Source organism: Geotrypetes seraphini, chromosome 1, assembly GCF_902459505.1.
Source record: "Geotrypetes seraphini chromosome 1, aGeoSer1.1, whole genome shotgun sequence".
Taxonomy (NCBI): domain Eukaryota; kingdom Metazoa; phylum Chordata; class Amphibia; order Gymnophiona; family Dermophiidae; genus Geotrypetes; species Geotrypetes seraphini.
In genome coordinates this window covers 317,053,314-317,079,670 of record NC_047084.1, presented here as the reverse complement: position 1 = coordinate 317,079,670, position 26,357 = coordinate 317,053,314, and the positions used below count along the sequence as shown (strand labels likewise).

The 26,357-nt window shown below is 46.4% G+C and overlaps 1 protein-coding gene across 1 annotated transcript in view; it reads right to left on the bottom strand.

Annotated features, from left to right (window-relative positions):
• PPA2 (inorganic pyrophosphatase 2) overlaps positions 1-8,586 on the bottom strand; it is a 161,484-nt gene extending 152,898 nt beyond the window's left edge. The window contains exon 1 of the mRNA XM_033956747.1: positions 8,429-8,586. Coding sequence (XP_033812638.1) covers positions 8,429-8,558 — 130 coding nt within the window. The 5' untranslated portion in view covers positions 8,559-8,586. The remainder of the gene's footprint in view (positions 1-8,428) is intronic.
• Positions 8,587-26,357: the final 17,771 nt, after the last annotated feature.

Genomic DNA, 26,357 nt, shown 5'->3' with positions numbered 1-26,357 from the left:
CTTGAGGAGAGGGGTAATGTGAGAATAGCAGCTCTCATGGAATACGAGTCGCACAGCAACATTTTGAACGGACTGAAGAGGCAAGAGACAGGTACGTGGGAGGCCTGAGAGAAGTACGTTACAGTAGTCTAAGCGTGAGGTGATGAGATCATGGACAAGGGTTTTGGTCATATGTTTAGAAAGAAGAGGATGGATTTTGGTAATACTATTGAGGAGGAAGCGACAGGATTTGGCGGTCTGTTGGATCTGAGCAAAGAAGGAGAGAGAGGAGTCAAAGATCACCCCACAGCTGCGAGCCGACGAGACAGGGAGGAGAAAAGTGTTATCCACAGAGATAGAGAACGGCGAGAGGGAGGAGGCAGGTCTGGGGGGAAAGATCCGAGTTCAGTTTTAGCCATATTCAATTTGAGATGGTAGCGAAACATCCAAGTGTCAATGTCGAACATGAGAGATCAGTATACCAAGAGACAGGGTATATAGGGAAAAGAGAGGGCCCAGGACAGAGCCTTGGGGTATGCCAATAGACAGTGTGATGGCAGCGGAGGAGGATCCACCATAATATACGCTGAAGGTACGACGAGAGAGATAGGAAGAAAACCAGGAGAGAGCAGAACCCCGGAATCTCAGCGAGGACAACGTGTCGAGGAAGCGGTAATCAACAGTGTCAAAGGCAGCAGACAGATAGAGAAGAATGAGGATAGAGTAGAGTCCATTGGATTTGGCCAGGAACAGGTCGTTAGAGACTTTAGCAAGGGCAGTTTCCGTAGAGTGGAGAGGGCGAAACCCAATTGAAGTGGGTCAAGAATATTATGAGAAGGAAGTCCAGGCAACGGTGGTGAACAGCACATTCGAGTAGTTTGGATAGGAAGGGGAGGAGGGAGATAGGGCAGTAGATGGAGGGGAATGTAGGGTCTAGCGAGGGCTTTTTAAGGAGGGGTATAACTACAGCATGTTTGAAGACATCGGGAACCGTAGCAGTGCGAAAGGTTAAGGATGTGATAGATGGGAAGGATCACAGTGGGAGCGATGGATCCAAGTAGACAGGTAGGAATCGGATCAGAGAACATGTGGTGGGTTTGGAGGGGGAGAGAAGGTGAGATGTTTCCTCTTCTGTAACTTCAGAAAAGGAAGAAAGGGTCATAAGGGTTGTCGAAGGGAGGTTGACAGAGCGGACAGTCAGAAGAGGCAGTGGGGGAGGCAACATTGTTGAGAATTCAAAGTAGATCTTGTGAATCTTGTCAAGGAAGAACTCTGCCATCCTCTGGGGGAGAGCGAAGAGGGGATGGGAGGCGGGGGCACTTTGAGTACAAAGTTGAGTGTGGCAAAGAGACAGAGAGGGTTGGCACTAAGAGAGTTAAACGGTTGTAGTAGTCTTGTTTGGCAAGCGAGAGGGTAGATTGGAAGGACGTCAGCATGAATTTGTAATGGACGAAGTCAGTAAGCGTGCAGGATTTAAGCCAAAGACATTTAGCAGCTCGGGCACAGGAGCGCAGGTAACAGATTTTGGGGGTCAAGATTACAAGATTTAACTGGCTTCAGAATTTACATACTCCTGGAATTAGTTGATTTTGGAAACAAAACTTATTTTAATTTGGCTGCAGGCAAAGGACAAACACACTTTTGATCTCAACAATTAATTACACCTATCCTTTGTCTATACAAAACCATATTTTGCCAAAAGCAAGTTTTAGGATTAAGCCCTTTAATTGCTAGGGGATGATTGGTTGTGGATGGAGAATATATATTTGGATGTTAAACATAAAGGTGGAAATTGAGGGACTGTAGAGGGGACTGCGCTCAATGGGATGTTGAAGCCTCCCCTTTGTGGCGGGGTGGGGCAGGGCAGGCCAGGGGTGGTAGCAGGTGTTGAGTTTTTCTCTTTCAAAAAGTTTAGGGTTACCAGATGACGGATTTACCCAGGCATGTCCTCATTTTAGAGGACCGTCCAGATGGCTTTCTCCCTTGTCCAGGGTATTCTTCCTTATCCCCCACCTTTCTCCAGCTCCACTGAAATTTAATCTTCAGGCCAGACGACAGCAGCAGCGAGGTAAGCTTGTGACCGTTGGCCTACCACAGTCTCTCTGGAGCGACTTCCAGAGAGGTGGATTCTGGGACAAGCCAATGGCAGCAGGCTTACCTCGCTGCTGCTGCTGCTGGCCAGTCGGCTCGAAGATTAAATTTTGGCGAGGAGGTAGGTGGGGGACAGAGGAAAGTCATAGGGAGAAAGCACCGTCCTGCGCAGAGGGAGGAGGGGGGGAGGGAGGAAGAGAGAACCCACAGGGGAGGGGTGTTGTGGAGAGTAAGAGTGAGAGAGAGAGAGAAAAGCACCCATGAGGGTGGGCAGTTGGAAAGAAAGAGAGAAGAACCCGCGGGGGAAGGAGGGTTGTGGAGAGACAGAGAGAAAAAGCACCCATGGGGGGAGGGGGTTGTGGAGAAACAGAGAGAGAAAAAAGTACCCGTGGGGGTTGAGGGAGGGAGAACCATCCTTGGTGGGGGGGTGTTGAATGGAGAGAGAGAGAGAGTGAAGCTCCTGCAGGAGGGAAGGAGGGAGGAAGAGAGAGAAGCACCTGCAAAGGGGGGGGGGGGTTGGAGGGAAGAACAGAGAGAAACATTAAACGGGTACAGAAGATGGGAAGGGGGGACTAAGGAAATAAGTGAAAGGTGGGGAGGGACAGGGATGAGACTGGTGAAAGGTGGGGGTGGGGCAGAGAAAGGTGGGGTCGTGTGTCCTCTTTTTTTTTACTTCGCAAATATGGTAAATCGCAGAAAAGTTGGTAATTCTATATAGTCAAGTTGTTAAGAGTGCTTGGCCTTCTTGGAATTCTATATGCCAATATAAAAAATATGAACAGCATGCTTTTGACAAGAAGAGGACTAACCTTTTAATTTCACTAAGTGATATTTGGACTCCCATTGACAACTACTTACAATCACTTTAATTTATGTGATTATCATACATTTTGTACAAGTACTCTCGGAGGCTATATATCCCGCAATATTATGATATTCTCTGCCAATTTCTGTACTCTGTTTTTTGTTACATGATGTACATTTTTTCCTTTTCTTCATTATTCAATAAACAAATTGAACTTAAAAAAAAAAAAAAAAAGAGTGCTTGGCCTTAATCCTAAACGCCGATCCAGTATTTCCAGATCTAAGATTCTTTTTGGCAATAGGCAGATCTGGAGGACTCGGTGATCTCATCCAGATCTACCACATCTGCTTTTAAGTTTAAGGGCAAGTGCTGCTACTAGTCCAGCTTTGAGTCAGCCCCCAAGTCAGTTGCATCCTAGAGGAACAAGTAAGAAAAAGATGGAGCCTCCCCATTCTCAAAGTCCTAATTCTCTGGAGCAGTCTGGTGTGTTCTGTATTTCCAATAAACTGTATAGAGCAATGTATCTCAAACTGTGTGCCAAGGCCTGTGCCTCCTGAGATTCCAAGTGTGCCGCAGCACACTGAGGAGGAAGAGAGGCACCTGCCAGCTGACTTCCCTATGCGGTACAGCGCCAGCGCTTCCCAATTCACTGAAGGTCTGCATGTTACCCCCTTCTCTCTAGCGTCTTCCGGCTTCCCCCTGGCTTCCCGGTCTCACCTTTAAAGCTAATTACAGCAGCCTGCAGAGGATCTCCGGTAGGTAAACTGATTTTATTTTCAATATAGTAAGAACATAAGAACATAAGCAATGCCTCTGCTGGGTCAGACCTGAGGTCCATCTTGCCCAGCAGTCCGCTCACGCGGCGGCCCAACAGGTCCAGGACCTGAGCAGTAATCCTCTATTTATACCCTTCTATTCCCTTTTCCAGCAGGAAAATGTCCAATCCTCTCTTAAATCCCAGTACTGTATTCTGCCCTATAACGTCCTCTGGAAGCGCATTCCAAGTGTCCACCACACGTTGGGTAAAGAAGAACTTCCTGGCATTTGTATTGAATCTGTCCCCTTTCAACTTTTCCGAATGGCCTCTTGTTCTTTTATTTTTTGAAAGTTTGAAGAATCTGTCCCTCTCTACTCTCTCTATGCCCCTCATGATCTTATAAGTCTCCTCTTCTCCAGGGAAAAGAGACCCAGTTTCTCCAATCTCTCAGCGTATGAAAGGTTTTCCATCCCTTTTATCAGACGTGTCGCTCTTCTCTGAACTCTCTCGAGTAAAGCCATATCCTTCTTAAGGTATGGCGACCAAAACTGGACACAGTATTCCAGGTGTGGGCGCACCATCGCCCGATACAGCGGCAGGATAACTTCTTTCGTCCTGGCTGTAATATCCTTCTTGATTATACCTAGCATTCTATTCGCTCTCTTAGCGGCCGCTGCGCACTGTGCAGTCGGCTTCATTGACCTGTCCACCATTACCCCCAAGTCCCTCTCTTGGGTACTCTCATTCAATAACATCCCTCCCATCATATAGTTGTACCTCAGGTTTCTGCTTCCCACATGCAATACTTTACATTTCTCAACGTTGAACTTCATTTGCCATTTTGTCGCCCATTCTCCTAGTTTGTTCAAGTCCCTTTGCAATTCCTCACAGTCCTCTTTAGTCCGAGCTTCCCTAAATAGTTTGGTGTCATCTGCAAATTTTATTATCTCACACTTCGTCCCTGTTTCTAGATCATTTATGAATATATTAAATAACAGCGGCCCGAGCACCGAGCCCTGCGGAACACCACTCGTGACCCTCCTCCAGTCAGAGTAGTGTCCCTTCAACCCTACCCTTTGTTTACTACCTGCCAACCAGTTTCTGATCCATCTATGTACATCTCCGTCCACCCCATGGTTCTTCAGTTTCCGGAGTAATCGTTCATGGGGCACCTTATCAAAGGCTTTTTGGAAATCAAGGTATATGATGTCTATGGGGTCACCTCTGTCCATCTGTTTGTTAATTCCTTCAAAGAAGTGTAGTAAGTTGGTTAGGCACGATCTCCCCCTGCAGAAACCATGTTGGCTGGTTATCAGAAGCTTGTTTCTTTCCAAGTGATCATCGATGTTTTCTTTTATCAGTGCTTCCGCCATTTTTCCGGGAACCGAGGTCAGACTCACCGATCTGTAGTTTCCCGGGTCACCTCTTGATCCCTTTTTAAAGATGGGTGTGATGTTGGCCGTCTTTCAATCCTCCAGGATCACGCCTGTTTTCAGGGATAGATTGCATATTTGCTGCAGTAGTTCTGCTATCTCCTCCTTTAGTTCCTTCAGAACCCTTGGATGGATTCCGTCCGGACCTGGAGATTTGTCTATTTTTAGTTTATCTATCTGCCTGCGCACATCTTCAAGGCTCACTTCCATGAATGTTAATTTTTCTGCTTGATTTCCATTGAAGAATTGCTCAGGTTCCAGTATGTTGGTTGTGTCTTCGTTTGTAAATACAGACGAAAAGAACATGTTCAGTCTTTCCGCGACTTCTTTCTCCTCCTTCACTACTCCCTTCCTGACTCCATCATTCAGCGGTCCCACCTCCTCCCTAGCTGGCTGTTTCCCTTTAACATATCTGAAGAACGGTTTGAAATTACGAGTCTCCCTGGCTAACTTCTCTTCATACTCTCTTTTGGCTTTTCGAACCACACGGTGACATTCTTTTTGATACTTCCTGTGCTCTATCCAGTTTCCTTCAGTTTTGTCCTTTTTCCATCTCCTGAATGAATTTTTCTTATTACTTATCGCTTCCTTCACTATTTTAGTCATCCATATTGGGTCCTTTATTCGACTCTTTTTGCTCCCCTTTCTGAATCTGGGGATGTTCAGATTTTGCGCCTCGCTCACCGTGTCCTTGAAAAAAGACCAGGCATGTTCTACCATCCTCCATTTCTTGGAAGTGTTCCTAAGTTTCTTCCTTACCATTTTCCTCATTGCTTCATAGTTTCCTTTTCTGAAGTTGAAAGTTGTCGCCATGGTTCTCTTTCCTTTTGGTATTCCTGCTTCAACCTTGAACTTGATCATGTTATGGTCACTGTTTCCCAACGGTCCCACTATTTCCACTTCCTTTGCAGGTCCCATTAACCCATTTAGGATTAGATCCAAAGTGGCATTTCCTCTCGTCGGTTCTCTAACAAGCTGCTCCATGAAGCAATCTTGTGTAGCCTCCAGGAATTCTGTTTCCCTAGCGCATTTTGAGTTTCCAAGACTCCAGTCTATCTCGGGGTAGTTGAAATCTCCCATAATAACTGTGCAACCATTTTTGCATTCTTGTTTCATCTCGGCTTCCATTTCCTTATCGATATCTCCGGTTTGCCCGGGTGGACGATAGTATAGGCCCATTTTTATTTCATGTCCCTTTCTACCTGGTATTTTAACCCATAGCGATTCCAGCTTGTTGGTCGTCTCCGCTGTGTCTATTCTTGTCGATTGTATGGTTTCTTTTATGTATAGGGCTATTCCACCTCCTTTCTGTCCTGACCTGTCCTGGCGATAGAGCTTAAATCCCGGCAGTGCTGTATCCCATTTGCTTTCCTCATTCCACCATGTTTCAGAGATTCCAATGATGTCTAAGTTTCTGCATTGGCCACGGCTTCTAATTCCCCCATTTTGTTTCCTAGGCTCCTTGCATTAGTATATATGCAGTTTAGATCCTGGCATTTAAGTGTCTTCATTTCCTTTCCCTGTGTTTCGGTCTTTAGTGTCTTCTCCTTTGGTACACTCCTTCTAACCTCTTCTTCTGGGTTAGTCGACTCCTGTAATTTGTCCTTTGTTTCTTCCGAGCCTTGCATTCCCTTAGTATCATCACGTGATACCTTCTTCCGAATCATCGACACTAGGTCGACTGTCGGCTTTCCCCTTCCTCTTAGTTTAAAGCCTGTTCTATTCCTCTCTTGACGTTGTTTGATAGAAGTCTTGTTCCCGTCGCGCTTAGGTGCAGTCCATCTCTCCTGTAGAGCTTGCTCTTGCCCCAGAACGTTGTCCAGTTCCTCACGAAGTGGAATCCTTCTTCCTCACACCATTTCCTCATCCACGCATTTATTGATTGAAATGTGTCAGTTTTGAGAATTTATATCTGCTGTGTATATTGTGTGTATATGAAAAATGAATGGAAAAAAATTACATTACAATTAGTAAAGAGGATGTGATCTGGGGCAGAGCTTGAGTGGGAGATCTGTGGTTGGGGTACTCAGCTGATATTTGTTAGACTTAGGGAGTACTTATCTTGAAGTAGTTGAGAAACACTGCTGTAGGCAATAATCTGATGCCAGTGCCTCTCCTTCTCTCTTCCCTGCTGGCACCCCCTTTTGATATCTCAGGGCCCATCTGGAGGGCCTCTGCACATGCGCGGACATCAATGTGATGATGTCACACATATGCGTGATGTCATCACGGTGATGTCCGCGCACCTCTGGGTGCCTCAAGCCGTGGCCACTACCTTTAGTATGCCCTGGCTCAAGAAAGTTTGAGAGAGACTGGTATATAGAATAGCACGGGGATCTATCTCCATCCCCACAGGTTCTGTCCTTGTCCCATCCCCGTAAGCTGTCCTCACCTGAACAGCCTGGAACATTTTAAAATCATTTGTACTAAGCGTTAGAGGCTTGTGCAGTTAAGGCAGAGCTTACAGGAATGGGACAGGGACAAAACTCGCAGGGACTGAATGGGGAAATTGAGTTCCTGCGGGGACGGAGAAAATTTGTCCCCGTGTCATTCTCTACTTGCAGATACGGGGCAGGGACAGAGCTCAAGGGACGGGGATGGCGAAAGATCCAGCGGAGACGGGGATCAACCAATGCTACCTTTTGCGAAGCGCGCTCCCTTCGAACTGTAACACTGTTATCATGTCATTTTATTCTTTAATACTGATGAGCCTTTATTCGAGTATTAGACATACCATTAAGCATGACCCGTCCTGCTTAAGCTTTCAGACAAGGGGCCAAATTTGTCCCCATCCTTGCGGGAATTCATTTTCCTGTCCCGTCATCCCAGCAAGTTGGTTGTTTTTTTTCCTGTCCATGCCTCATTCCTGCAAGCTCTATCCTCATCTGCACAAGCCTCAAACACTTTAAAATCATAAGTGTTCGAGGCTTGTGCGGTTAAGACAGAACTTACAGGAACGGGGCAGCAACGAAACTCGCACGGACAGGAAACAGAAATTGAATTCCTGCGGGGACGGGGGTCAAATTTGTTTCTGTGTCATTCTTTATATACTGTATCACCAGTTAAGCTTCTCCCCCTTCTAGTACAGCTTAGGAGGTGTGGCAGGTTTTAACACGCGTTAAAAATCTGCTCTCTACATAAACGCAGAGCATTTTATTAACAAGCTCCCCTCCCCCATTTTTTTTTTCCGCTTTCATTAAACGTACACCACGTGTTCCATCACGGCTTCTCTTTGGGACGTCAGCGGGAAACAAAATGGTCTACGACTTTCAAGGGGGGAGGGGGATACGTCCGCGTGGCCGCGAGATTTCCCCGCCAGAGCTAGCACACACACGCGCGCGCGCGCGCGCGGCGGTTACTCACTCAGGTAGAGGCGGTACTCGGGGCTGTTGGGCTGACCTCGCTCCTCAGTGCGATAATGCATCATCCTCCTCAGCCAGCTCTGCGGAGAAATAGCCGACCTGCACAAGCCGCAACCGCGCAGCGCGTTCATGGCTTCCTCCCTGAACTCTCCCCGCCCCCCCCCCCCCCCAGGCCTCTTCCCTCCAATGGAGTGCTCAGCTCGCCGCTTCGGTGTCACACTGCCATCTGCTTGCCAGCGCGGATAGCGCGATTCCTGGCGCGCGAACATGGCCGCTGGGAGCGAGCACGGCTTCTGCAAAGAGAGTGCAGAAGGACTCTGATAGTAGTTCTGTGCTTATTCATCTTATATATGTCTCCTATCCAAAGACATGGTGAAAGGCAGAAATTTTGAAATGCGAAAAGAAGCGGATGAGTGGCCTAGTGGTTAGAGCAGCTGGTTAGAGCACCTTGAGGCTATGAAAGGCACTGGACAAATTTGTAACAACAAACAAAAAAGAACTCGGAACTCCACCGGACAACAGGAAAAACTACAAATAAAAACGGATGAAGTGGAGGTTAATTAACTGGCAAGTCCCAGGTTTATTAAAAAAATAAATAATGAAAAACAATGCATATCATTTTAAATAATCCAATAAAAGTAGCAAAAGTAGCTCAAAGTTGTAACTTTCATTGGTTTCAAGGAACGCAGCAAATAGTCCCAGATATGTGCCAGTGTAATGGTGGTAACTGACAACAATAACTCTGAATGCAGCAAATCCACTTGACAAAATGGTATAACAGTGAGATGGACTTTAAATGGTGAATATAAGCAAAGAACTCTACACAGTCTGTGTTTCAGCATGTGCAATTGCCTTCATCAGAGGTACATGACTGAAATCAATTATCTGAATCTAATGTGGACAAATACTTGAAATATTGAGAGACAATTCAGAATACTAACGCTGACCAGTTACACTGGAACATATCTACATAGTAGATGACGGCAGATAAAGACCTGAATGGTCCATCAGACTGCCCAACCTGATTCTATTTATATTTTTCTTAGCTATTTCTGTGCAAGGGTCCAAAGCGCTGCCCGATACCGTGCTTAGGTTCCAACTACTGAAGTCTCCATCAAAGCTCACTCCAGCCCATCTACACCCTCCCAGTCATTGAATCCCTCCCCAGTCCGTCCTCAACCAAGGCCATAAACAGGCAGTACTGGCTTTAGTTCTTCAATATTTACTATTATTTTCTGATTCTAGATCCTCTGTGTTCATCCCATGCTTTTTTGAACTCTGTCACCGTTTTCCTCTCCACCACTTCTCTCGGGAGCACATTCCAGTCATCTACCACCCTCTCTGTAAAGAATAATTTCCTTACATTGCTCTTGAGTCTCCCACCCCTCAGCCTCAAATTAAGCCCTCTGGTTTTACCATTTTCCTTTCTCTTGAAAAGATTTTGTTCTACATTAATACCTTTCAAGTACTTAAACTTACTACTTTATCAACTTTCCGAGATAGGAATTGACTCCACTGTCCTAAAGTGGTTCTCAAACTTCCTTCGCTCTCGGTCCTACACTGTCAACACAAATGGCACCATGTCTGTACCTTGGACACCATCTTGCGGTGTCCCTCATGGATCACCCCTATCCCCTATTCTCTTTAACATCTACATATCCTCCCTGAACCTCCTCCAACTTTCCCCCCTTGAAACAATCTACACATACGCTGATGACATCCTTGTCCTCCTTGAAACAGACCAGAACCTCACCAATTTCCACGAGAACATTACATCTTGCATAATGAGACTCCACTCCTGGTCCCTTTCGGTACAAATGAAACTAAATGAATCAAAAACAAAATTATACTGGCTTGGCCCAAAGTTAGAACACCTGCCCACCATCTTCGCACTATCCATAGGCGCTGATCTGCACCTTGAGTTCTCAAGCAAGGTCCTCGGCATCACTATTGATTCTTCTCTCTCCCTTAGCGACCACCTCAACTCCTTGGCAAAATCATGCTTTTTCAGCCTCCACATGCTGAGGAAAGTAAGATCCTACTTTCGCCAAAAACATTTCACCGTCCTCGTCCAATCCATCATCCTCTCCAAACTGCAATGCCATTTACTTATGCCTAACAAAAAAAGTCTTCAAAGACTCCAGCTTATCCAGAATGCTGCAGCCAAGTTGATCTTTGCAAAACGCAAATCTGACCATGTCTCCCCACTCCTGTCCAATCTTCACTGGCTCCCAGTGATTTCCAGAATCAATTTCAAATGCTCCTGCCTGGCTTTTAAGATCATTAACGGCATCCTTCCTCCCCTAATCCCACTATCCTTTAACTCCTCGAGTCCTGGCTCCACCAGACCCGCCCAAAGATATAAACTATCCTTCCCCTCTCTACGCGGTATTCTCTATGCAGGTAAACTGGGAAAATCTCTTCTCTTCAAAATCACAGGTCTCTGCAATGACCTTACTATCCCGTTGCGGAACCTGGGCTCTCTCCAACTATTCCGCAAGCAACTGAAAACTTGGCTCTTCTCTTTTTTTTTTTTATTATAATTTTGAATACATTACAATATTCAATAATTCCAAAGGAAAAATTACACAAAACAATACATAATCAAATCATACATACATAATTCCTTTTAAGCCCACATTAATGGGGAGAATATGTTACTATTTCTAATCAGAAAAAAAATCAAGAAAATTAAAGGACTATAATTCACGGCTCATACTATGCGACCTTGAATCATTTCTTACTAATTGGGATATTAATTTAATTTAACTCCTCTTATTCTCAGAAGACGAAACAAACTCATTTCTGTTCTCTCGCAACTAAAAATTGTTGTAGTTGTATAGGATCCCAAAAGGCATACTCAATATCTTGTAACTTAATCAAACATTTACAGGGAAATTTCAAATAAAAAGATGCCTCTAGTGCCAAAACTCTATCCTTCAATTTCAAAAATTCTTTCCTTCTCAATTGAGTTGTTCTAGAGACATCCGGAAATATCCTAACTAAATCCCCACAAAATTTCGTTAACCTATTTTTGAAGTAAAGTTTCATCAATAACATCTTATCTATCTCGCTCATGTATGTTATCACCAGGGTGGACCGACTCTGGATCACATCCTGTGTATCTTCCAGAAATTCAGTCAAATTTACCTCTGGTGTGGCCAGGTGGTCCACCTCCTGGGCAGATTCAATTTTTTTTGGAGGAATATAATAATAATTATTTATTGGAAATTTCTCCGCATTGGCCATTCCCAGTACTTCTTTGAAAAATTTCCTTAATAAAATTTCAGGTGACAATAAATGAGTTACTGGAAAATTGACCAAGCGGAGATTTTTTACTCTATTCATATTCTCCATAGATTCAATTTTAGAATGTATCACTGTAGAATCTTTAACAACAGATACCAAGACAGCTTGCAAATTATTACATTGAGTTTCTATAATATTTAGTCGTTTATCTAAACAACCCAGATTAGAATCCACATTTTCTAATTTAGAAGAAACTGAATGAGAAAAATCCCCCATTTGTTTCATCGTTGACCTGAGAAACCCTTCAACTCTAGTTATTCCTAGCCATAAATCCCTTAGGGTAATATCCTGTGTTTCCTCTGTTCGTGGGTTTTCCTCCACTCCTTCAGAAAAAATCAAAGGTTTGGGTATTTCAGTGTAAACTAATTTACTTATATGAGTAGAGGGAAACACTTGTCCATCGGATATAGTAGGGTTTATATTCCCACTATCACTAGATACTGGGTGAAGGGGAGGAGTCCATTCGAGGGGACTTATTGAAGCTCCTGACAAAGATGAATCTATATTTGGTGGTACAGCAAGTGGATTTTCAGATAATAATGTTAAATGTCTGTCCATGGGACCAGATACCACTGGTGTTGAACTTTTTGGTTTAATTTTTCTTTTCCCCATGTTCAAACAAACATACAAGAGTTAAAGTAAATTATATTACCAAAAGGATCCAGCTCCCAGGCTCCTCGTGTCTCCAAGGGGCCTTGCGTGCCCCTTAGGGCACGCCCCTTTGGCCACGCCCTGCGGCCGCAACCGCAGCAGCGGCTACTTTTAAGATGTTGGAGACGGACCCAATGACGTCAGGTGGTCCATCTCTGCAGGTGCCTGTCGGCATTGGTTAGATACAGCAAGGAACCGCTGCTGCAGGAGACCGGGACACCAAAAAACCTCCTCGAGATATCCTCCGGGTCAGCAACAACTCTCGATGTGAACCGCGGCAGCGGCTACTTTTAAGATGTTGGAGACGGACCCGATGACGTCAGGGGGTCCGTCTCTGCAGGTTACTGTCGGCGTTGGTGAGATACAGCAAGGAACCGCTGCTGCAGGAGACCGGGACACCAAAAAACCTCCTCGAGATATCCTCCGGGTCAGCAACAACTCTCCGGCTCTTCTCTAACATGTAATTCTATTTTCCCCCTTACTCTTCCATTCTATATATTTCCTTTCTCTTCTTATATTTTAAGTTCTTGTAAAATGTGCCGAGCTCCACTTCCGTGGAGAGGATGCGGTATATAAACTTAAGATTTAGTTTAGTTTAGTTTAAACGTCTGAATCATATCTCCCCTGTCCCTCCTTTCCTTTAGGGTATACATATTCAGGGCTTCCAGTCTCTCCTCGTATGTGTTTTGAGACTATTTGCTGCTTTTCTTAAAACCAGTGCCAGTTACAACTGAGCTATATTTGCAACTTTTATTGGAGTATTTAAAACTATGTATTGTTTTTAATTATTTCTATTTATTTTTTGTTAATAAACCTGGGTTTGACAGGACAAATTTGTCCCCATCCTCTCAGGATCTATCTTCATCCCTGTCAGCTCTGTTCTTGCTGTATCCCACTCTGGCAGAACTCTTGTAGGAATCCTCATTTACATATTTTTTCAGATTCTTGCCTTCTTTGCGGCGGATGGTGATTTTTGGGATCATCCATGTTTCACGTGCTGGGTGGTGGTGGGGGACAGCCTTGCCTTTAGTCCCCTCATCTCTTTATAGGGGGGTTCTGGTGCTCATTCCATCAGTGGACAATCTAAAAAGTCCAAACTATGGCCATAGGGCAGCGCAATTGTGTCTGGTGAAGCACAGCTGTGATTTGGCGCCAAAAACTCCAGTAGCTGTAAAGCAGAAGTCGCAAACTCAAAACCCTTTGCAGGGCCACATTTTGGATTTGTAGGTACTTGGAGGGCCTCAGAAAAAAATAGTTAATGTCTTATTAAAGAAATGACAATTTTGTAATAGTTTATAAATCTTTCCTTTTGGCTAAGTCTTAATAATAATATTGTCATTTATAGCTAAAGAGACATATGATCAAGAAAGTTTTATTTTACTTTTGTGATTATGATAAACATACCGAGGGCCTCAAAAGAGTACCTGGCGGGCTGCATGTGGCCCCTGGGCCGCAAGTTTGAGACCACTGCTCTAAAGTGTTCAGAGGGGGCATCTGCCCCTAGAATTTCTTAATATGCTGTTTCAGGCTTATTTAGCCAATAAAAAATTGCCAAAACTGCCATCCATGTCATCCCTATTAGCGCCAGGGGTCTCTTCCCCTAAGGAAGCTGGTCCCCAACAACAGAGCCATGCTCAGTCTTGGGAAAGTCTGCCAGCAGGACCGCATCATTGATCACCTTAACAGACACGATCTGATAAGGATCAGCCAGCATGGCTCCAGCAAAGGAAAATCTTGCTTGACGAACTTGCTGCACTTCTTTGAGGGAGTAAATAAGCAGATAGACAAGGGCGAGCTGATTGACATTGTATATCTGGATTTTCAGAAGGTGTTCGACAAATTGCAAACCATGGAATCAAGGGTGAAATACTGGTTGGCGGATAGGAAACAGAGAGTGGGGGGTTAATGGACAATACTCGGACTGGAAAAGCATCACGAGTGGAATGCCTCAGGGTTTGGTGCTTGGGCTTGAGCTCTTCAACATATTTATAAACGACCTGGAAATTGATACTAGTGAGGTGGTTAAATTTGCAGACAATACAAAGCTATTCAGAGTAGTGAAGATGCGGGAGGATTGCGAAGACCTGGGAGAGCGTGACCTGGGAGAGCGTGACATAAACATGCTCGAGAAATGGGCCGCGACATGGCAAATGAGGTTTAACTTGGATAAGTATAAGGTGATGCATGTTGGTAATAAAAATCTTATACACAAATACAGGATGTCTGGTGTGGTACTCGGAGAGACTCCCCCATGAAAGAGACTTGGGAGTACTTGTCGACAAGTCGATGAAGCAGTCAGCGCAATGCGCAGCGGCTGCAAAAAGGGCGAACAGAATGCTAGGAATGATTAAGAAGGGGATCACAAACAGATCAGAGAAGGTTATCATGTCGCCTTACCGGGCCATGGTACTCTCCCACCTGGAATACTGCTTCCAGCACTGGTCGCCATACATGAAGAAGGACACGATACTACTCGAAAGGGTTCAGAGAAGAGCGACTAAAATGGTTAAAGGGCTGGAGGAGTTGCCGTTCAGTGAGAGGTTAGGGAAACTAGGCCTCTTCTCCCTTAAAAAGAGTAGACTGAGAGGGGACATGATCAAAACATTCAAGATAATGAAGGTTATAGACTTAGTAGATAGAGACAGGTTGTTCACTCTCTCCAAGGTAGAGAGAGCGAGAGGGCACTCTCTAAAGTTAAAAGGGGATAGATTCCGTACAAACGTAAGGAAGTTCTTCTTCACCCAGAGAGGTGTAAAACTGGAACGCTCTTCCGGAGGCTGTTATAGGGGAAAACACCCTCCAGGGATTCAAGACAAAGACAAGTTCCTGCTGAACCAGTACGTAAGCAGGTAAGGCTGCTCTCAGTTAGGGCAATGGTCTTTGACCTAAGGGCCGCTGAGGGAGCGGACTGCTGGGCACGATGGACCACTGCTCTGACCCAGCAGCGGCAATTTTTATATTCTTATGTTATGCCTTTATTTTCTCAGACAGTAGGAGACTTAGCTGCTGTCACAGATAATACAGACCCAGATCTGGGAGATGCCTCAGACCATGGGGAAAACCCCACTGTGCGGAGAGCTAATCAGTCCTCATCAGCGCAGTGCTCTCTTATCTTTCTGCTTTCCTGACCAGACATTGCGAAGATGCTTAAAGATCACAGGGAGGTACTAGAGGGTTCTCTGAGAGTGGCCAAGGCAGAGACTTTTAATCAGCAATTTAATTCTCCAGAGGTGGATTCCTTGGTGGCTCAGGTCACCAAGTGCACTTCTCTCCCCAGTGAAGGTGGAGTGGTGTTGAAAGATGCCCAAGACCGCATAATTGACTTTGTGTTAAGGAGGTTGTTTGATTCCGCAGCCGCAGGTTTGAAAGCAGCCGCAGCGGCATCTTTTGTCACCAGGGCCTGTCACTCCAAGCTGCGTTGTAATCCTGACACTACAGGGGATAGGGATCTTCCTTTTTATGATCTCTGGAGTAGACTACATGGCTGATGCCCTGTACAATTTATTCAAGGTGGTGAGCATGTTGTTGGATTGCTCTGTCTCTGCGCACCAGATATTGTGGTTCAGACAATGGTCTAGTGATTCTTCATCCAAAGCGACCCTTAGTAAACTGCTCTTCAAGAGGCAGTTATTGTTTGAGAAAGGTCTGGATAGCCTTATTGCTAGTGTGCAAGACCACAAACCTGATAATAGGCCTTGGTCATTTAGGGGACCAAGGCGTTCTACTTTTTGTTCCTCCAGGAGATATCAATACTCCAGAGCGCCTTCGGGTCAGAGATCCAAGGTTTGGGGGAGCTAGGCACCCACAATCATTGGGCACCTGCTCTACTTCCACCCCAAAGAAACATCTGTGATGCCAGGCCAACCCGCCACAGATTAGAGGGAGGCTCTCAGCATAGGATACACACAGAAGTTAGGTCACAAAAGTCGATTTTTGTGAAGTGGGGGTTATTGCTTCAAAAATCAGACCTGATAAATGTTTTAAAAAGGGTCCACTGAGAGAGAATGCCTAGGGCACTACTTGCCTCTTACCAGAAAGCCATAAAAGCTGCATAAGATAAATATATGCAGTTGAAAGCTCTTACTGCCCTGCAGGTGCACACAAATGCTTGAAAGAATAAAAAGAGTACTGGTATTTTCCGAGAAGGTCTCTGCAACAAGGTAGTTCTTACAATACAGGCTCCAGCCACCCAGTCCTTTGGGGGTGGTCCACTTATGTAGCATAAAGAAGAATAAAGTCGAATGTAGAGAATGACGGATCAAATTTGACATACCCATCCCCACAAAATCTATCCCTGTCCCATCCCCATGAGTTCTGCCCCTTCCCTGCAAGCTCATCTGCAGAAGCCTTGAGCACTTTAAAATCATAAGTGTAAAATCTTAAGTGTTTGAGGTTTGTGCAGATGAGGACAGAGCTTGCAGGGATGGGACAGAACTCAGGACAGGATGGAGATAGATCCTGTGGGGACAGGGACAAATTTGTTCCTGTGTCATTCTCTAGTCCCATGTCCAGTAAAATTCTGAAAATCATGTTAGTGTTACGTGGAATTAGCATAAGGTATTCCTGCCCTCAGTGACTTGGCAAGCCTATACAGTACAGGTTTCAAGAGAAATATGGCAGAAGTCAGTGGCAAAAGACAATTAAAGAAAAATGGCTCAAAAGCATAAGAATTGCCATACTGGGACAGACCAAAGGTCCATCAAGCCCAGTATCCTGTTTCCAACAGAGGCTAACCTAGGTCCCAAGTACCTAGCTAGGTCCCAAGTAGTAAAACAGATTTTATGCTGCTTATCCTAGGAATAAGCAGTGGATTTCCCCAAGCCATCTCAATAATGGTCTTTCTATGGACTTCTTTTTTAGGAAATTATCTAAGCCTTTTTAAACCCTGCTAAGCTAACTGATTTCACCACATTCTCTGGCAACAAATTCCAGAGTTTAACTACACGTTGTGTGAAGAAATACTTTCGTTTGTTTTAAATCTACTACTTACTAGCTTCATTGCATGCCCCCTAGTCCTAGTATTTTTGGAAAGAGTGAACAAACATATCTACCCTTTCCGCTCTACTCAGTATTTTATAGACCTTTATCATATCAACCCTACATTGTCTCTGCTCCAAACTGAAGATCACTAGCCGCTTTAGCCTCTCCTCATAGGGAAGTTGTCCCAAACCATTTATCATTTTTGTCACCCTTCTCTGTACCTTTTCTAATTCCACTATATATTTTATGAGATACACAACCAGAACTGCACACAGTATTCAAGTTGTGGTTGTACTACAAGAGCATTATAACATTTTCATCTTTGTTTTCCATTCCTTTCCTAATAATTCCTATTTGCTTTCTTAGCTGCTTCTGCTCATTGAGCTGAGGGTTTCAATATAATCTCAACAAGGACACCTACAGTAGATCCTTTTCCTGGGCAGTGACTCCTAACATAGAAACCCGCATGATGTAATTATAAAGCACAGTTACTTTCTGTAACAATTGTTATCCAGGGACAGCAGGCAGATATTTTTAACGTGGGTGACGTCATCCACGGAGCCCCGTAGTGGACAGCCTCGCAAACAGACTTGCTTGTAGAACTTTCAAAGAGTTTGCGAGTGCTACACCGCGCATGCGCGAGTGCCTTCCCGCCGAACGTAGGTCGTGCGTTTCCTGTGAGGTACCTCAGTTCAGATAGCTAGCTAAGAAGCCAACCAGGGGAGGTGGGTGGGTTGTGAGAATATCTGCCAGCTGTCCCTAGATAACAACTGTTATGGTTAGTAACTGTGTTTTATCCCAGGACAAACAGGTAGCATATTCTCAACATGTGGGTGACCTCCAAGCTAACTAGAATGGGATGGTTGGAAAGTTGGCAATTTAGGAGAATAAATGTAAAACTGACTGGCCAAATTGGCCGCCCCGTATGGAGAAAGTATCCGGACAATAATGAGAGGTGAATGTATGAACCGAGGACCAAGTGGCAGCCTTGCAGATATCCTCAATAGGAGTTGATCTGAGGAAAGATACAGACACCTCCATAGCTCTAACTTTATGGCCCGTGACTCGACCCTGCAGAGGGAGACCAGCCTGAGCATAGCAGAAAGAGATGCAAGCAGCCATCCAGTATTAGAGAGTTGCGCGGGGACAGAAATCCCACCCGTCCCCACCCGTCCCCGCCAAAGTCCCACCCGTCCCCACCCGTCCCCGTGAGGAATCCCACCCGTCCCCACCCGTCCCCGTGAGGAATCCCTCCGTCCCCACCCGTCCCCGCGAGGAATCCCCTCCGTCCCCACCCGTCCCCGCGAGGAATCCCCTCCGTCCCCGCCCGTCCATATAAACTTCAGAAATAGTTATTTCATTTAATTATGCTACTGAATTAAAGGCTCTGGTAGAAACCATTTACAAATAAGCAAAAAGACTTTATTAATTTGAAAATATTAATTGGGAAGAATACATACTTTGCAAATGGGTTTCTACCAGAGCCTCTAATGTTTATAAATTTTTATCAACACAACTAATATACTACTTTATCCTGAAGCAAAATAAAAAAAAAGAAATATAATTCTTTTCCTACCTTTGTTGCCTGGTTTCTGCTTTCCTCGTGTTCTCATTCAATTCCTTCCAACCACTGTCTCTCTTCCTTCTGCATCTTCCATTTGCTCTGTTACTGTGCCTCTCCCTTTCTTCCCCCTTCCAAATTGGTCTGGCACCCATCTTCTTCTCTCCGCTCCCCCCATAGTCTGGCATCTGTCTTCTTCCCTGCCAGCGTCTTCTCCCTACTCTCTCTTCCCCATTTCCTTTCAGTGTCCTTCTCCCCCCATCTCCTGTCAGCGTCCTTCTCCCCCCTCTGTCTTCCACATGTGCTTTCAGTGTCCTTCTCCCCCCTCTGCTTCCCCATGTCCTTTCAGCGTCCTTCTCCCTCTCTGTCTTCCTCATGGCCTTTCAGCGTCCTCCACCCCCCACCCCCCATCTTCCCCATGTCCTTTCAGCGTCCTTCTCCACCCCTTTGTCTTCCCCATGTGCTTTCAGCATCCTTCTCCCCCCTCTGTCTTCCACAAGTGCTTTCAGAGTCCTTTCCCCCCCCCCGCCCTTCCCATGGCCTTTCAGCGTCCTTCTCCACACCTTTATCTTCCCCATGGCCTTTCAGCGTCCTTCTCCACCCCTTTGTCTTCCCCATGTGCTTTCAGCATCCTTCTCCCCCCTCTGTCTTCCACAAGTGCTTTCAGAGTCCTTCCCCCCCCGCCCTTCCCATGGCCTTTCAGCGTCCTTCTCCACCCCTTTGTATTCCCCCATGTGCTTTCAGCGTCCTTCTCCACCCCTTTGTATTCCCCCATGTGCTTTCAGCGTCCTTCTCCCTCCTCTGTCTTCAAGTGCTTTCAGCGTCCTTCTCCCCCCCTCCTTCTCTACCGCCCCGGGTGCAGCACAGCCGGCCAGGTCCCCTTACTTTTGTGGCACTTCCCCGACCGACTGACAACAGCCCCGGTCCGACAAACCTCCCTGCCCTTAACTCCGAATCTAAATTACCTTATTACAGCTGCTGTAAGAAGATAATTTAGATTCGCGGCTACAGGGCAGGGAGGATTGTCGGACCGGGGCTGTTGTCGGTCGGTCGGGGAAGTGCCACAAAAGTAAGGGGACCTGGCCGGCTGTGCTGCAACCGGGGCGGGGTGTGGCGGGGCGGACCGCCCCGTCCCTTGGTAGCCATTCGAACCGCGAGGCTACTCTCCTCCTTACCTGCACTGCCTGCAGCACAGAGCCAAACGGAAGTCTTCCCGACTCAGTCGCGCGGCTCTTCTCTCTACCTTCTCTGCTTGCAGCACAGAGCCGAACGGAAGTCTTCCCGATGTCAGCGCTGACGTCGGAGGGAGGGAGGGCTTTAAGCTTTAAGCCCTCCCTCCCCTCCGACGTCAGCGCTGACGTCGGGAAGACTTCCGTTCGGCTCTGTGCTGCAAGCAGAGAAGGTAGAGAGAAGAGCCGCGCGACTGAGTACATCCAGCCCCGCAGGAACCCCGCGACCCTCGGAGGCGTCCCCACGGGATCCCCGCGACCCTAGGGGGCGTCCCCACGGGATCCCTGCGACCCTAGTGGCGTCCCCACGGGATCCCCGTGACCCAAAAGGGGAACCCACGGGATGCCCGCGGGTCCCGCGGGATTCCCGTCGTCCCCGTTCCCGTGCAGCTCTCTATCCAGTATGAGATGGTTCGCTTAAAAACAGGATGCCCCAACCTATTTGGATCAAAGGAAATGAAAAGTTGAAGAGCAGTTCTGTGAGGTTGAGTGCATTGCAAGTAGAAAGCTAAAGCACATTTACAGTCCAGAGTATGAAGCGCTATTTCTCCAGGATGAGAATTAAGCTTTGAAAAAAACACTGGAAGGACAATGGATTGATTGAGTTGAAATTCTGAAACCACTATAAGTAAGAATTTTGGATGAGTACGGAGGACCATCTTGTCATGATGGGAAACTGAAAGGTGGTTCTGCCACTAGAGCTTGGAGCTCACTGACTCGTCTAGCAGAGGTGAGTGCAATGAGAAAAACCACTTTTCAAGTGAGATATATAAGATGAGCCAAATCTATTGGTTCGAATGGAGGCTTCATCAATTGAGTAAAAACAAGATTAAGATGCCAAATCACTGGAGGCAGCTTGAGAGGTGGGTTGACATTGAAAAGTCTTTTCATAAATCTGGAAATCAAAGGATGAGCAGAGAGAGGTTTCCCTTCAATAGGCTGATGAAAAGCAGCAATGACACTTAGGTGGACTCTAATAGATGTGGATTTGAGTCCAGAGTGAGATAAGTGCAGCAGATAATCCAAAACTGAAGACAAGGAGGTAGATTGTGGCTCCTTGTGATGAGTAGTTCACCAAGTAGAAAATCTAGTCCATTTCTGGGTGTAACACTGCCTAGTGGACGGCTTCCTGGAAGCCTCTAGAATGTCCCGTACAGATTGAGAGAACTGTAGAATGGCAGGTTGAGAGGTACCAAGCTGTTAGGTGTAAAGACTGCAGATTGGGATGAAGGAGAGACCCTTGACTCTGTGTAAGCAGAGAGGGAAATACTGGTAAAAGTAGAATCTTGAGAATCAGAGAGAATGGAGGGAACTCATAGAGAAACTGATTTGTCCATCCCAGAAGGAAAGCATCTGCCTTGAGGAGGTGAGGTGAGTATATCCTGGAGCAGAAGTGAGGCAGTTTGTTGTTGTGGGGAGACGCAAAGAGATCTCTCTGAGGAGTTCCCCATTGAGCAAAAATGTGATGGAGAAGTGAGGAATTGAGTGTCCATTCGTGAGGCTGTAGAAGACGACTCAATTTGTCCGCCAATTTTGCCATCCTTGGATGTAGACAGCTCGCAGGAAGGTGTTGTGAAGGATTGCCCAATTTCAAAGCTTTAGAGCTTCCTGACAAAGAGGGAGAGATCCAGTTCCTCCCTACTTGTTGACATAGTACATGGCGATATGAGGACTACTTGGTCGTGAAGAAGGTGCTGAAAAGCTTTGAAAGCATTGAAGATCGCTCTGAGTTCCAACAGATTGATGTGACACTGACAATCCATGCTGGACCAATGGCCTTGAGTACGGAGACCATCAAGATGAGCCCCCAAGAGTAGGTTGAGGAATCTGTCTTGAGATCTTTCTGATGGGGGGGTGGGAATGTGAAATAACAAACCTCTGGAAAGATTGGAAGAGAGCATCCACCAGTAGAGAGACTATCTCAATGAAGGAGTCATTGTAATGTGTTGAGAGAGTGGGTCAGAAGCTTGCTGCCACTGAGATGCCAGGGTTGTGACCAGTCAGACACGATGCCTGCCAAGGTCCCAGTTAGGCCAGGGGTAAAAGTAAAAATGAAAACCAGGAAGGGAAATTCCAAGATCCCTCCGGTTCCTGAGACTGACAATTTCTCCTTTGACCACCAGAGGGAGCCTGAATTGACTGAGGAGGAGTTAGGGGATATGTATACGAGTCACCACCGGGGGAGCCCAAGAGCACCAGGCAGGTCTGCTGACTCAGGTAGATTAGGGTGTGCCCCTAGAGTATGTAAACCAGCAGTGGAGATCAGTGAGGCAGGCCGGCTAGGGAGGAGGTTCAAGCCTTGCCTCCCTGAGAAATTCCCTGGGCCAAGCAGGAGCAATGGACCCATGTCCATGGAACTAACAGAGGTTGGACAAGCTGAGGATTTACCTTTACTGGATGTGGAGCCCATGGACTATCAAGAAGTGTGTGAAACTGATTGTCCTGAGCCCATGCAGGTGGATCTCATCTCAAGCTGCAAACAGTAAGTGTGAATTTTTGACTGTTTGCTGTTTGGACTATTTTGGTGGTTTATTTTTTTGGAAAGCTAGGAGTGTGATTGGGGAGAGGTTTTGTTGTCACCTTGGGTGGGAATTTTTGAAAGCCATTTCTGAGGCTTTAAATTTGCAAAACCTAAGACACTCTCCTTTCCTGGCAGTGGACTAAATCTGCTTTATTTAAAGTTAAGCACTGTGAATTGCTGGAACCAGTGCACTGAACTGGATTGTGATAAATTGAACAACCTGCTTGGGAGCAGGCTTGTGCTGGCTCTGAGGAGAGCTGAAACCTCAGCTGCCATTTTGACTTTATTTTGTGCTGCTTTATTTTCCTGCCTTTTTTTGCATTTTGACTTTGCTGTTGTTTTGCCTACTGTGCTTATGCTGTTTTCTTAAAAACCACTGGGGGAGCAGTGTTCCCGCTAAGCTGCGCTGGCCAGCGCTCGCGCACAAAATATTACATCGCAGCGCAAAGTTTCTCTTCACAGCGCACACACGCGTCGGTAAGGTAAGGGGACGCATTGGGGGGATTGCACTTCCCCACAATTGCCATGCTTCGGTTCCTCTTCTTCCTTCCTTCCTCCCCCCCCCCCCGCGGGACCCTGCGGCACCATCAACTCTTACTCCCTCTAATGTCGGCCCTGCAGCTCCAGACTTCCTCGCACCTTCTCCCCTCCCCCTTTGGATCGCTATTATTTTAAATGTTATAGCCGCGGAGCTGTATCCATCAGTGCAGATGTCTAACCTCGGCCTGCCCCGGAACTCTTACTGCAACAGTGACTTCCTGTTCCTGCCTAGACGGGCGGCTGCTGCAGTAAGAGTTCCGGGACAGGCCGAGGTTAGACATCTCCACTGATGGATACAGCTCCGCGGCTATAACATTTAAAATAATAGCGATCCAAAGGGGGAGGGGAGAAGGTGCGAGGAAGTCTGGAGCTGCAGGGCCGACATTAGAGGGAGTAAGAGTTGATGGTGCCGCAGGGTCCCGCGGGGGGGGGGGAGGAAGGAAGGAAGAAGAGGAACCGAAGCATGGCAATTGTGGGGAAGTGCAGAGCTGCAGGGAAGAGTGTTGCGGTACCCAGCTGGAGGGAGAAGGAAGATGAGGGAGGGAATTAAAGGAGAGGCCAGGGCTTGGAGCGTAGGAGGAAGGTATGCCAGTCTAAGGGAAAAGGAAGGGGGAGATGTGAGAGCATGGAGGGGGAGCGAAAGATGGAAGAAAAGGAAAGGAGAGAGATGCCAGAGAATCAGGGAAGGGGAGATACCAGACTATGAGGAGAGGTGTGGGAGAGGGAAGGCGAGGAGAGAGATGCCAGACCAATGGGGTGAAAGGAGAGATGGAAGGGGGAGGCATACAGTTTCTGGAAGGGGCATAGAAGGAGAGAAGATGCCATATAGGGGAAGAGAGACGGCAGACAGTGGATGGAAGGAAGAGAGTTACAAGAAGATGAGGAAAGGAGAAACCACAGAAGACAAAGGTAGAAAAAAATTTCTATTTATTTATTGCTTTAGGAGACATGTGTCACTGTTTCTGTGAAGCATTGTATGCAGAGTCCAGCTGGTTCAATTTAACCTTTGTCTATGTATTTTTATTTTATCCCCCCTTTTACAAAACTGTGAAGCGTTTTTAGCACCAGCCTTGGTGGTAGCAGCTCTGATGCTCAGAATTTTATGAGCATCAGAGCTGTTACCTCCGTAGCTAAAATCCACACTACAGTTTGTAAAAGAGGGAGGGGTTAGTTTGTGATTACATATTCCTTACTAGGCGAAGGTGTTTTCTGTGTTCTGTGTGTTCGAAAGACATGGTTTTCTGTTAGGATTGACGGTGTAGGATTGATCTGTGCTGGTCTGGCTTGTTTAGTTTTACAATGGGTGTATTGATGTACTGCTCACTGCAATATGTAAGATGCTGCCTTTTCCTAGGTACTCATGTGTGACGTGTGGTTTGTTACTAAAAATCATGTTTTTCTTACAGATGGGGGGGGGTGCCAAAAAATGATGGGCCCCGGATGTTACATATGCTAGGTACGCCACTGTATGTAAAGATACCAGAAAGCTGGCGTAGCAAAAACTTCTAAGTTTTGAGTATTTAACCCTCCCACAATCTCACGGGCACTCGTTTCAAGTTTATTGAGATTTTGATTTAAACGCAATATCAAATATTTTCAATGCGTATAACAAAAATAAATTTGGGGAAATAAATAAAACCATTTGAACCAGTGTTCCCGCTAAGCTGCGCTGGCGTGCGCTGGCGCACAAAATATTACATCGCAGCGCACACGTTTCTCGTCACAGCGCACGATCGGAAGAGGCGTACGGCAGATGGCAGGGCGGCGAGAGGAGAATCGGGCGAGTTGGCTCATAACTTGCTGGCGCCCGATATTTTTGGCTCACGGTGAAAAAAGTTTGCTCACAACACCCGCCCGCTTAGAGGGAACACTGTGGGGGAGCTGTGGAGTCCTGCTCGGTCCACAGTTCCGGTTACAGGGTCCACTGAGGAATTCAGAGGTGAAGTCTGGCAAAAGGAGCCACGTGAACTGTAGAGGCCATGTGACCGAGAAGAACCATCATTTGCCATGCCGAGAGTGACATGAGGGAAGACACTCGTTGACAAAGGTGAATGAGAGTGTCCTGACGTGATTGAGACAGAAATGCTCTGAGTTGAACAGTGTCCAGTATGGCTCCAATAAACTGTAGAGTTTGGGAGGGATGTCTGTAGAGTTTGGGAGGGACGTAATTGGGACTTTGGAAAATTGATTTCGAACCGAAGACTTTGGAGAAACGCTATAGTCCATTGGGTCGCTACAATAGCCTCCTATTGAGACGATGCTTTGATGAGTCAGTCGTCATATGGAAAGACTTGAAGACCCTATATTCGCAGGGCTGCAGCCACCACCACCAGGCACGTCGTGAAGACTCTGGGAGATGAGGCGAAGCCGAAAGGAAGGACCCAGTACTGAAGATATAGATTCCCCACCCTAAATCTCAGGAATCTGCGAGAGGCTGAATGAGTTGGAATATAAGCCTCTTTGAGATCTAGGGAGTATAACCAATCACCTTGATCCATCAGGGGATACAGTGTTGGAAGAGAGAGCATTCAAAACTTTTCTTTGACAAGAAATTTGTTGAGAGCTCTGAGGTCCAGGATAGGTCGCAAATCCCTTGTCTTCTTTGGGACTAGAAAATAACGGGAATAAAAGCCTATGTCCCGTTGGGTCAAGGGGACCTCCTCAACAGCTCGGAGGCGAAGAATAGCCTGAGCCTCCTGAAGAACAAGGGGAAGTTGCGACATGTTGGAAGGAAACTCTCTTGGAGGGAGATCTTGTGGAATTTGAAGAAATTGAAGCGAGTAACCCTCTCGGATGATGGTGAGAACCCAGAGGTCTGATGTAATCTGCTCCCACTGTTGGTAAAAGTGATGGAGCCGACCTATGGGGAGAAGAGAAGTCTGATGGATGAAGGTGGGTGTTATGCTCAGACTTAGATTGTCAAAAAGACTGGGCAGGCTTAGCTGCAGCAGTGGTCTGGGGTTTTTGCTGACGCTGCTGCTGTGGTTGTTTCCTAGGCGGAGGCCTGGAGAAAGCCAGAGTAGATTTCTGTGGATAACGACATGGAGGTGGCCTATAAGACTTGGAAGCTGGAGGTTTAGCCTTAGGCTGAATCAAAGAGGCAAAGGACCGCTCATGCTCTGAGAGACGCTTGGTGGCA